At 38.4% G+C, this 13123-nt stretch overlaps 1 protein-coding gene across 3 annotated transcripts in view; it reads right to left on the bottom strand.

Moving 5' to 3' along the window:
- HORMAD2 (HORMA domain containing 2) overlaps window positions 1-12599 on the bottom strand; it is a 102527-nt gene extending 89928 nt beyond the window's left edge. For 2 of the 3 annotated variants that reach the window (XM_037816988.1, XM_037816986.1), the window contains exons 1-2: window positions 12451-12599; window positions 4196-4283 (exon numbers count right to left, since the gene is read on the bottom strand). In XM_037816988.1, coding sequence (XP_037672916.1) covers window positions 4196-4246 — 51 coding nt within the window. In that variant the 5' untranslated portion in view covers window positions 4247-4283; window positions 12451-12599. Of the gene's footprint in view, window positions 1-4195; window positions 4284-12317; window positions 12386-12450 lie in introns of those variants that run through there. The other variant, XM_037816987.1, reaches the window with a different exon arrangement.
- Window positions 12600-13123: the final 524 nt, after the last annotated feature.

Raw genomic sequence — 13123 nt, 5'->3', positions numbered from 1 at the left:
GTTAAGAAATGAGTGTAGGGTTGCTGTTTGGAGTGAAGAGAAATTTCTAGTAATGGACGGTGGGAAGGTGATAGCATTACAACATTCTAAATGTGATTAATCCCACTAATGCAAGGCTAGGGAGGGGGTGGAATGGGAAGATTTAGGCTGTATATATGTTTCCACAATTGAGGAAAGAAAAAAAAAAAAAAAGACAGTCTAAATAGATGACAATTGAATGCCAAGGATGACCCTGGATGGGATCTGAGGATGGAGGACAGGAGGCTCAAAGGGACACAGTTGAGACATAAGGAAAAGGAAATATAGAATGTAAGCTTTGTATCATTGTTGAATCTCTTGTACTTCCTAGCTGCACTTAATGGGACTGCAAAAAAGAATGTTCTTGTTCACAGGAATTGTATATGTGAAGTATAGTGTTTGTTCAAGGATGTGTGCAGCTAGCTCTCATATGTTCAGAAGACAGAGCAATAGATGATGGATGATAGATAGGGAGAGAGGGAGGGAGGGAGGGAGGGAGGGAAAGAAATAGCGGTTTGACAACATGTTAAAGTTAGTGGATGGGGGTATCAGGGGAGGGGGGTCAGGGAATGCTGGAGTTCTGTGTATGGGGTTTGTATTGTTTTTGCAACTGTTCCTATAATTTTGAATTTATTTCAAAATAAAAAGTAAAAAAAAAAAGCTTTGAGGACAATTGGGGAAATTTGAGGGCTGGACAATGAATGAATATTAGGTGACTCTAAATGTGGTAGATTGAAGCACGCATCCCAACAAAAGACTTGTTCCTTATCTTCATCCACCTACCTATGGCTGTGAACCCACTTGAAACAGGACCTTGGAAGATGTCATTATTAGTTAAGGTGTGGTCAAATGAATAAGGTGGATCTTAATCCATTTTACTGGAGACCGTATAAAGAGAAGGAATGGAAGCCAGAAGGCAGAGAAGGTCACGCAGAAAGAAGCAGAGATCAACATGCAACAGGAGGAAGAGATGCAAGCCAAGGAACCCTAAGGAGTATGGCAAGCCAGTGCCAGAACACTATAGACTTTGGGGAGAAAGCATGAATTGGCAGACACCTTGATTTGGGACCACTGGCCTCTGAAACCATGAGCTAATAAAGGTTTGTTGTTTATGCCAAAAAAAAAAAAAAAAAAAAAGACTGTAACTGTGTAACCAAATAAACCCCCTTTTATAAAAGCCAATCCATCTCTGGTGTTTTGCATTCCAGCAGCATTAGCAAACTAGAACAGCACTCTTACACACAACATAGATAACCTTTTTTATGTTCTAATGACTTAGAATAGCTAGGAGTAAATACCTGAAACTATCAAATTACAACGCAGAACGCCTGAATCTTGAAAATGATTGTATAACAATGTAGCTTATGAGGGGTGACAATGTGATTGAGAAAGCCATGTGGATCATACTCCCCTTTGGATGGATGTGTAGAAAAACGACAGAAAAAAAAAAAAAAAAAGAAGCACCCAGTGTTCTTTTTTACTTTAATTGTTCTTTTTCACTTTAATTTTTATTCTTATTACTTTTGTGTGTATGGTAATGAAAATGTTCAAAAATTAATTATGGTGATGGATGCACAACTATATGTTGGTACTGTGAACAGCTGATTGTACGCTTTATGACTACATGGTATGTGAATATATCTCAATAAAATTTAATTATTAATTTAAAAAAATATAAGGTTAACAGAAAAAAAATAATAATAAGTGGGTAGAAGAACATATCTCTCTCTTTCTCAAACTAAGGTTGAGACAATTGCCTGGGTAGATTAAATCTAAAGTCCTTTTTTAGGCACAGCATAATATTTCAAAGTTGAAAGGACCTTTGAAATAATCAAATATAATGCACTCAGTTCACAAGTGCCAATAAGAAACCTAGAAAGATTATGTGATTTGTGGCAGATCACAGAGCTAGCAAGTGGCAGAACTCTAAGTCTGTGTCTTATTTATTGAAATTCAAGGGTTTTTTTGCTATGCTACACAATTTCAACTGTTGAAGCTTTAACAATTCTGTTATCTAGAGGCAAGCAGCACCTACAAATATGCCTTTAGATAAAAAAGAACTTCTATATCTATAAATCTGGTTCTAGATATGATTTGACTAAACAAGAATGTCTCTCCTTTGGTACATTAAATAGGGGCAATGAATTATCAGTTCATCCTTTTTGGGCCAAACCATAGTCTTTTCAGTTGTTAAAAAAGTATATAATAACATTATTACTCTGGCATATATGATGTGTTGTGTGGGTGTATGTAAAATTTTTTTAAAAATTGCCCATACAGCCTATGAAATTAAGGTTCTTGGGTAATTGGGTAAAGCAGATGTCATATGCATACAGTAGCATATTAAAAACATTCCAAAACTTTGAGGCAATACTTGAATAACAACCATTTGCAAAATGAAATAACCTGAACGTGTAAAACATACTTTAAATGAAGAATCTAAAAGGCCATTTGTAGTAAAGAAGATCAAAAGGCTTCTAGGGTTTCGTTACCTCTCTAGAGGGATTAGTTTCTCAGCTCAGCTTGTATAATACTTTAAAGGTTATTGGACATTTATTAAAGTGCCTAATACATGAAAATACTACAGTTTGATAAGAGAAAACACTATAATAAGTTGTTTTAGTACGACAGTGTGCTAATGACATAAGTGATATTTGACAACTTAGTTGTCAAGCTTCGTGACCTCGAGCAAGCTACTGGAGCTTTAGTTTCTTCCTTATTGTGAGGTTTAATTGAAATAATAACATAAAGTCCTTGACACAGTGTCAGGCACAAGTGCTGAGTAAATATTAGCTTATATATGACTATAGTTGTTGTTTTTAGGATTAAATAACAAAACCATAAAGTCACTTATATTTACTGGGAGAAGAAACTCATGCAGCTCAAACTATAAAGATTTGTTGTATCGAAAGGTCAGTAAGAAAATTTACAGTAAAAAAAATAGCTGCCAAGTTGATTGTAATTCATATAGCCAGCTCAGCATTTCCCCTCTAGGAAGGAAGCACATTTAGGAAACCAAATTGAGATCAGCAGTCTGCTTGGTGAGTATATTGAATCTGAGCCAGAAAGGGCTTTCTCTCTGCCCTAACTCTCCTTTTCAACCTTAATCTTTCCTACCTCTGCTATGGTTTAATATTCCTAAAACAATTATTTTATACACTCTTGAGCAAACCCTCTGACTTTCTATTGTACACAGAATAAAGCCAAAATTCCTTAGCCTGGCTTTTAAGATTCATCCTAATTTGTCCCCAAAGTTCCTATTCAATTTTATTTTCTACTTCAGTCCAATATGAGCCCTCCACTCCAGTAAGGATGGGTTCTTTACTATTCTCTGAACATGCCATGCTCATTTCTTATTCTGAGCCAAGGCATATACTAAGTTTTCCTCATGGAATGCTCTCTTCTCTCCTCTATCCAAATTCTTTTCATCATTCAACGTCTACCTTAAGACCCTCGTCCCTCATGAGGTATACACAAACCATTCCATTCCTATAATTAGTATTGCCTTTTTTTCTCATATATGAAAATCAGATTAATCATATAATGCTTTGCATGCTGTCTTAGCTACTGCAAGTCTTATTTCCCTAGGCAAATTATGAAAACTATTGGAAGATGAGGATTTCTTTTGTATTCTCTCAGAGAATATCACAGAATTATATATGGCTATAATACATAATATTGAGTCTTAATGAATTAACAAATGATTCATTAAGAATGTCGATGGGTCAAGCTAAATTTGCACAGGCAATCCAGCAAGGCTGCTTGGCATGCTCCCCTGGGGTCTCAGCGTCTAAGCTTCCCTCAGAGCTCTCACCTTCAGTTCTAATTACATTAAGGTGTACATCAGAAGTTTCCCTAATTGCTTCAGGAAGTGAATGACTAATAAAGACCCATTCTCTATAAACACCTTTTGGTTTCTCATTTCCTTTACTCTAAAAGATCTAAATATGTAAACATGAAACAAGCACCCAGTAAATTACTCTGTAGGAATTTGTTCTAATTTTCTGAACATCCTCAGTTCATTAGGCAGTTAAAATGTAGACATATTTGCCCAGAATATTATGTGCCAGTTAACTGATAAAACTGCGTTAAAAAAACAATCAACAAAGATTAAAGTCATGACTTTGAGCTAACTCACTAAATGGTAATCGATTTTCTTTTAATTCTTAACAAATACCTTAGATGCCTTGTGTATTCTGATGGAGTTAGAGAGCTGAGCAGTGGCCATTAAAGGAACGTATCAGGATTCTTTTAACAATTCCAACCTATAAAAAAAGAAAATTAATTACAGACCTTGTCTAACACAGTACTTTACCCTATCTTACTCTGCCCAAAGATTGAACTGAAAAATTCTAAAAGCAAAACAAACCATTTAAGTGTAAATGTTTGCCAGATTAATCAGTTTATAAATTCACCAAGCACAATTTTGAAGAAGTTTACAGAAAACACTATAATAAGTTGTTTTACTAAGATAGTGTGCTAACGACATAAGTGATATTTGACAACTTAGTTGTCAAGCTACGTGACCTCAGGCAAGCTACTCGAGCTTTAGTTTCTTTTTTATTATGAGGTTTAACTGAAATAATAATATAAAGCCCTTGTCACAGTGTCAGGCACAGGTGCTGAATAAATGTTAGCTTATATATTACTATAGTAAGGGAAGACTGACTATGAAAATAGTTCTATCAGGCCTTTTCTAAACTATCAAATGAATATGAGTCAGAAAAATCCTTATTATGAATTTCCCCAAAGACTGTATAATTAGAATTTGACTGTATTCTTTGGAAAATTAGTTAACCATTTTTATCTCCACTACCACTATTATGTAAATTTGGCATAGAATTTCTGGATTACTTTTTCCTTCTACCCATCTAATGAAAATTATAATATGATTTACTTGTTTGCAAATATATTTAGAAGAAAGATATAAATTTCTTTCTTCTAAATCTAGGCAAGTATAACAATGCTCCATACGTAGCATGGGCCAAAAACATTTTTTGAATTAACTTCACATGTAATTATTGGCAAATTCAACTCAGAAAGTAAAGTTTCTCAGAAAGTTAAGTATAGAATTACCGTATGACCTGGCAATCCCACTGCTGGGTACATACCCAAAAGAGTTTTTGAAAGCAGGGACTCGAAAAGATATTTGCATACTAATGTTCACAGCAGCATTATTCACAATTGCCAAAAGGTAGAAGCCACCCAAGTGTCCACCAATAGATGAATGGATAAACAAATGTGGTATTTCTATACAAGGACATATTATGCAGCCATAAAACAGGAATGAAGTTCTGATGCAAGCTATAACATGGATGAAACTTGAAGATACCATGTTGCTTGAAATAAGCCACAAAAGAACAAATATTGTATGATATCACTTATATGAAATAAGCAGAATATAAAAACCCATAAAGTAAAAAACTAGAATACAAGTTACCAGGGGCAGGGAGGGGGGTGAGGTGGGGAATGTGGAGTTAATGTTTAACTGGTACAGAGTTTGTATTTGGGGTGATGGAAAGTGTTGGCAATGGATGATGGTGATGGAGGCACAACATTGTAAATGTAAAGAACACCACTAAATTGTATGTTTAAAAATGTATAAATGAGAAGTTTAAAGTTATATGAGTTACAAGGAAAAAAAAAAATACCATAGAACTGTACAATACAAAGCACGAACCCTAATGTAAACTATGGGCTACAGTTAATTGTATAATTATAGTAAAAATGTTTTATCAATTATAATAAAGGTACCACACAAATGCAAGAAAAAAAGGAAAAATAAAACTCTCATTTGCTGAGCATCTACAAAAAAAGTTAATGTTTAAAATACATGTAGTTTTCACCTCTATTGCTTTACTAATGAAAAAAAAAAAGCAAATTTTTGAATAGGGATTTTTTTCAAGGTTTTATGGAGTTCAGACAATACTTGTAAAATAGCCCATTTAAAGGAATTCCATTCTGGATCACCCAAGAGAGCCTATGACCTACTTTTTTTTTTGTTAATTAAATTCAGTTTTATTGAGATACATTCACACACCATACAGTCATCCATGGTATACAATCAACCGTCCACAGTATGATAACATAGTTATACGTTCATCACCACAATCTATCTGTGAACATTTTCCTTACATCAGAAAGAACCAGAACAAGAATAAAAAATAAAAGTGAAAAAAGAACACCCAAATCATCCCCCCCATCCCACCCCATTTGTCCTTTAGTTTTTATCCCCATTTTTCTACTCATCCATACACTCGATAAAGGGGGTGTGATCCACAAGGTCTTCACAATCACACTGTCACCCCTTGTAATCTACATTATTATATAATTGTCTTCAGGAGTCCAGACTGCTGGGCTGGAGTTTGGTAGTTTCAGGTATTTACTTCTAGCTATTCCAATACATTAAAACCTAAGAGGTGTTATCTATATAGTGCATAAGAATGTCCACCAGAGTGAACTCTCGACTCCATTTGAAATCTCTCAGCCACTGAAACTATTTCGTCTCATTTTGCATCATCCTTTTGGTCAAGAAGATACTCTCAGTCCCACGATGCCGGGTCTAGATTCATCCTCAGGAGTCATATTCTGTGTTGCCAGGGAGATTTACAACCCTGGGAGTAGGGTCCCACGTAGCGGGGAGGGCAGCGAGTTCACCTGTCGAGGTGGCTCAGTTAGAGAGAGAGAGGGCCACATCTGAGCAACAAAGAGGTACTCAGGGGGAGACTCTTAGGCACAATTATATGCAAGTTTAGCCTCTCCTTTGCAGTAACAAGCTTCATAAGGGCATGTGCCATGATCGAGAGCTCAGCACATCAAACCGCCAGTCCCAATGCTTGTGACAACATCAACAACAGTCCAGGTGAGGATGTCCAACACTTCCGCACCTTCCCCCAGATCCTCGGGGCTGGGGAGGGGGAGGCTGTAAATATATTTTTTATTATCTGCCCAAATTACTCTGGGATGTGTCACTATTTCACTCCAGCTTATACTAACCTACCATATCTCACTTCCTATTCAAAGTTCCATGCAGTTGTGGTATTTGAACAAATCGACTGTAGAGTTGTACCGTTTAGGAAATTTAGATCCTGTACCCGATAGATATCTCTTCCCTTGGCCTATGACCTACTTTTGCGTATCAAGTAATGCAAGATTCTGGAAGATTTTGCAAATAAAAAAAGGCAGAATTAATTGTTTGATGACACTGCCACAAGGTGGTGCTAGAGATTATAAATAAGTAATACTTAATCTCTCTCAAATTAATTCTTCAGAGCAGCACTAGGGGACACTCTTTTATAATTTATATGAGACTGAAAACTACCTAGTAGTTTTTCATCCGTAAAGATTCCAAAGTATCTTTTGTTGACTTCAGAGTATAACCTTCACTTCTGAGCATAACCTTCAAATTGCCTCCCTTATGAATTTAAGAAATAGAATAGGGGAAAAAAGTAGCTATAAAAGTTTAAGCACTAGTCCTGGCCATTAAACCATGGTAAACTACCCCCTATGGGGGCAGTTATTAGTCTTAGAAACAATAAATAAAAGGAATAATGATTTTTTTTAATGGCTTTCTATATTGGTATTTTCTTCATTTCTTTACGATCATAAGCTTTCCGATAGCGTTCCTAGAGAATCAAGTACTGAAAATAACATTAGTCATTTAGAACATAGCATATAACTCTATCCATGTTTTTGGAATCTGTGGATGACCTCGATTGTACTGATATTATCACCGAAAACTCAGACATCCAGGGTGCTTGCCTTTGAGAAATGATTCAAGCTAGTCACTATTAGCATTTGGTAAATACCTTAGGAATTAATATTTGTAAAATAAGCAAAATTAGATTTTATATACATATATGTATACAGGGAAAAATAAACAGCGGTATAATCTAGTAGAAAGAGGCTTTGGAGTTAAAGAAACTGGGCTCAAATTCTGGCTTAACTCCCTAACCAAATTACTTAACTTCTCTGGGCCTCAGTTTTCTATTTTGTAAAATGGAGATGATACATCCAACTTTTCAGGGATCTTGTGTTTATCCAGGTATGCGTTTATCTAGAGAGGTAGCACAGCATAGTGATTAAGCACATAGACTCTTCTGGAACTAAATTGCCTAGGAACAAATCCCATTCTGCAATTCACTAGCCATATGACCTTGGTAAATTAATTAATCTGTGTCCTTTAGCTTCCCCATCTGTAAAATGGGGATAGTAATAGTACCTACTTCACAGGGTTGTTGTGGGGATTAAATGAGTCATTATTTGTAAAGAACTTGGAACTATCTGTCATACAGTTCATTATATGTAAAAAAGCATGTTTGCTTAAAATATAATCCATTAATGTTCAAACTCGTGATTTTCCTCCAGCCTCCCAGTTGCTCCTTCACAGCATTCTCTTCAGACTTCTTTCATGTCCATCTTTTACTTAGCTTTTGGTGTTCTTCAGGGTTCTGTCCTAGGAGCTCTTCTTTTTTTACTTTTCAGCACACTCCTGGATGAGCAAATAACACTCCCATTGTTTCAATTGCTATCTCTATTCTAATGATTCTTATATGCATATCCTCATCCCAGTTCTCTCTCTGGGAGTTGCAGACCTACACATCTATTAGGCAGTTCCACTTTAATGTTCCCAACACATCCAAATGTGAAATATTTTCTCCCCAAACCTATTCCTGTTCCCTAACTTGGTGGATGACATCATCAAATACTTAGTTGCTCAAGCCTAAAACCTGTGACTCAACCCCGAAGCCTCTCTTATTTCCATATCCAGTCACCTTAATATTTCTCCACTCTGCCCACTCCTCACTTGATCTGTGTTATGGTCATCTCTACTTTAGATCAGGTGAGCCTCGTCTTTTGCCTGGACTACTGCAAAAGCAGTCTGCTGGCCACTGCTTTTGACCCTTCTCCAATCTATTCTTTATATTACAGTTAGAGTTTGCTTTTTAAATTACAAACTTGATTATGTAACTTCTCTGACTGAAACACTTGAATGGCTCCCCAACGCCCTCAGGATAAAATTCAAACTCCTTACCATAACTCCAAGATCTGGCTCATGCCTCCCTGGTCTCATCTCTAACCTTAATTTCCCTCTACTTTTATGCATCAGCCATTCTTACAAACTTGACACAAAAGGACTATATTCTTTTTAGCTTTCAGGTTTTATCAATATTCCTTCTGGCTGAAATAGTCTCACCCTCCTCCACTTTCCCAATTTCCACTCATCTCTTGATATTCATATACTCATGACAATATAATTTTCTCAAGAAAAATTTTCTCAAGGAATTATTCTCCTGATTCCTCCAGCCAGGTCTGGATTATGTGCCCTTTGCAATATATATTGTATCATGATTGTATGATAATGTATCTGTGACATAGTTGTACCTGTCTAGCTCATTCTTTTTTTTCTAAGTTTATTTTTTATTTTTTAAGTGTAAAATTTAGTGGGTTTTAATATATTTACAAAGTTGTATAACCATCACCACTATATAATTCTAGAACATTTCCATCCCTCAAGAAGAAACCCCATGCCCATTAGCAGTCATTCCTCGTCCCTCTGGCTCCAAGCCCCTGGCAACTTCTAATCTACCTTCTGTCTGTGAATTTGCCTATTCTTACATTTCATATAAATGTAATCACACTATACATGGCCTTTTGCATCTAGCTGAGCTCGTTCAGGAGCCCTTAGAACCAATACAGTACTGGAACAAAGTAGGTGATCAATAAAGATTTGCTGAGTCAATGGTGAGGCACCACAGGAACAAGGAAAACTTAAGGGTCTAGAACAGAATCATGGAATTTTAGAGGTAGGAGGAACTTGAAATATCATCAAGTTCAAATACCTGATTTTCTAGGTGAGGAAATCTAGGTGAGGTGCAGAAAAGTCAACTGACTTACCCAGGGTAAGTCAGCCTTTTAGTGGCAGAACTTTGATTAAAACTTAAGAATTTTCACTCACAATTTAGGACTTTTTCTTCAGTGACTACCCAAAATGAAATCCCCCTCTGCTTTCTTGCCATCTAATATGATGCACTACCTGTGCCTCTCTAGTCGCTGAGCTTGTTTGCTTATTTCTAAACAATGATTGGGTCCCTTTCTGGTGTTCTAAAAATGAGTTTGCTTCAGGAAGGCAAAAAGATCTAAATAATTTTTTAAAATAGGCAAGCTCTTTTCAACCTTTAACTTTCTGGTTGCTACTGTTGCATTTTCCCTTTGAGCAGGTGTTTTGTGGAGGTCTCGTATTCAAGTACAAACTCTGCTTAATTTTGAAAGCTCACAAGCTGACAGCCTCAGGAGGTAGGAGTCTACAGATCATGTACTCTCAGAGAATAGCTCTGATGTTTGTTTTTTTATCACCTTGTTCTCTGACTCATTATCAAAAAACCTAGGAGAGATTTCATAACTATGGATTTTAAGAGCAGAACTCTAACTTTCAATCGTCTTTTGCTTATGTATTTGCCTGCATATTAGATCCACAAATACCTGAAACTTCATAGGGCATCAACACCAGTTACAGCCTGATGTGTGATATGTCCATTCTGTGACATGGATTGTGATCTTCTTGAGAAAGAGGCAAGATTTCCCTCTGATAAAGACTCACTGACCTTACCTCTTGACCTGTGTTTCAACTGCCCTATTTATGATGGTGGCAAAATTACTTACTATTTTACCCTTTTTTTGTGTAAATCTGAGATTCTGATAAAGATTAACCAGCTCTTGTTTAGTTTATTAAGGCCTAAGTCACTTTTTTTTTTTATGTGTGTGGCCATGATGAGTAAAGCAAAGCCAAAGTTCTTATTAAATCTGCCCAAAGACACTCATATTTATTTCTTAATGCTCGCCACACCCATCCCAATCTCCCAAAACCATTTTTTTTAGGAAGAAAATCCCCCTTGTATCAAGTGAACAATATTCAATAGCTAGATTCTAAAATGTGACTAGATGATCTTCCTTACATGTGTACGATGTAAAGGATGATTTTACTCAAAGGTAATGTATGTCAACACAATCAGGCTTAACAGATTCTTTTTAAAGAAGAGGTAAGTCAGTTCAGAGGAGAAAGGATAGTCTTTTCAACAAATGGTACTGGAACAATTGGACATCTATAGACAGAAAAAAATGAACCTCAATCTTACATATCACACTGTATACAAATATTACTTCAAAATGGATCATGGATTTAAATGTAAAACATAAAACTATAAAGAAGAAAGTGAGGTCCGGCAAGGGGACTTGGTTTGCCAAACGTCACCCAGTTACTTAGAGGTTTCGCAGAGCTTGCCTCAATAAACTATTAGTCCCTATTTTAATAAAATCCTTTTGGTCCTGATACTTCTACTTCATGCTCATCAGAGTAAACGATTTCCACTATATTAATTGGGTATTTGTTCATGCTCTTGTGGTTTTCAAATATCTTTTTCATGTCACTTCAATTACTCATTCATTCACCATTTGTGCCACGCATCGTGCAGTATTACAAAGATGTAAGACACTGTTCCCATCTCAAGAAATTTATGATCCAATGTGGGAGAAATTAGATTATCATCCCTAATTAGATTATAAACTCCTTTAGGGGCAAGAACCATATCACCGAGTAAATGATGTACTGCACGATCCATATAAAGCTCCGTGTGGTAGAACATACTTTGGTGATCGACTAATTTTGGATATCAAGACACTCTCTCCAGTATTTTTTGGGGAACTAAAGTCCACAGAGATTAAATGGAAAGTCCTTAATGAGATGAAAGAGGAAAAGGGGTCAATCCGTGGGGACTCAACCCTACCTCTCTCACCTCTTAGTCTGTGCAAGGCATTTGACTATGGTTGGAGAAAACCTGCCCTAGAAAAGATAAACCCCGAAAACTCCACACACACACACACGACGCTTTCCACTCCACAGACATCTTCTGCCTGACGAACTGTTCTGGGGATAATTATCGCTGCTTCTTCCTCAACCAGACATACCTTCACTTCCACCTGATTTAATATTTACGGCACCAAAACCTGAACTTTAAAGCTATCTAGATGGCGGGATGCGGGTGTTCCCAGTGCAATTCTCTTCTCTTCTTTCTCTCTCTCAATTTATCGTTGTCAACCGTTTGAGGGAAAATGCTATCTGGAGGCTCCCTTGTCTTCCTCCTCAGGCCCGACCGTCCCTTTTCTCCTCAGAGGACTTCTGGCCCCAGCCTAAGTATCTATACTAAATCTAACCTAAAACATCAAGTTAAAGGATAAAAAAAATAACATGAAGACAACAGAACTAACCACGCCCAAGCGCCCCCTTCCTGCGGCCACCTCACCTCAGCTGGTAGACGCCGCCCTCGGAGGAGTCTCAACCGCCTTTTTCCGCCCAAACCCTCCCTTCAGGCTTATGGATAATCAACCAGGCCTTTCTGGGCGGGGCGAGTTACTTCCTCATGAATAATTCATTACCTCTCCCACGGCTTGTCGGGGCGGCCCGCCTCGCTCCACTCATGAATATGCAAAGAGAGGGCGAGCGGCGGCTGACGAGCCCCTGGCGGGCCTGGCTCCTCGCGTCCCGCCTTTGCGCGGCGTTGTCCGGGTTCCTTATGCACTTGCCCTCCAGCCGCCCGCGCCGCGTCTCTCCCGCCGCGCTTCCCGCCCTTCCGAGGGCTCGCCTCGCGCTCTGGGACCTGAAGGGTCCGCGCCGGGTGTGAGGGGAGGCCGCGAGCGCCGTGTTCGCGAGTCTGGCGGCCCGGGCACGGGGGCGCGGGGCTGCTCACAGCCCCGAGGGGGCGCGCCTCCCGCGCAGCTAGCATGTCGAGGACAGCGGGCTGCAGAGCTTCCGGAGGAGACGTCCCAACGCCGAGGTGAGGTGGCTGCGGGCAGGTCCTCGAGGGCTGGGGCCTGAAGGGACCTTGGGGTCCGTGCGGGGCGAGGGGGCTCCCAGAGGGGCCTGAGGGCAGCGCGGGGCGGCGTGGGGGAGGGGATTTAGAGCCGGGGGTCAACGCGGAAGGGGGCGTTAGAGGCCCAGAGGATGGAGGTTTCCAGCCTTTGAGGGCATTCCAACTTCTCCTTTACGCTGGGATACAATTTTCATTATCTTAAACATTAATTTGTAATTACGCAAGTAAATCTGTGGAAA

The sequence above is a fragment of the Choloepus didactylus genome, chromosome 23, assembly GCF_015220235.1.
Source record: "Choloepus didactylus isolate mChoDid1 chromosome 23, mChoDid1.pri, whole genome shotgun sequence".
Lineage (NCBI taxonomy): Eukaryota > Metazoa > Chordata > Mammalia > Pilosa > Megalonychidae > Choloepus > Choloepus didactylus.
The sequence above is the reverse complement of the archived record's forward strand: the minus strand, read 5'-3'. Positions and strand labels throughout refer to the sequence as shown.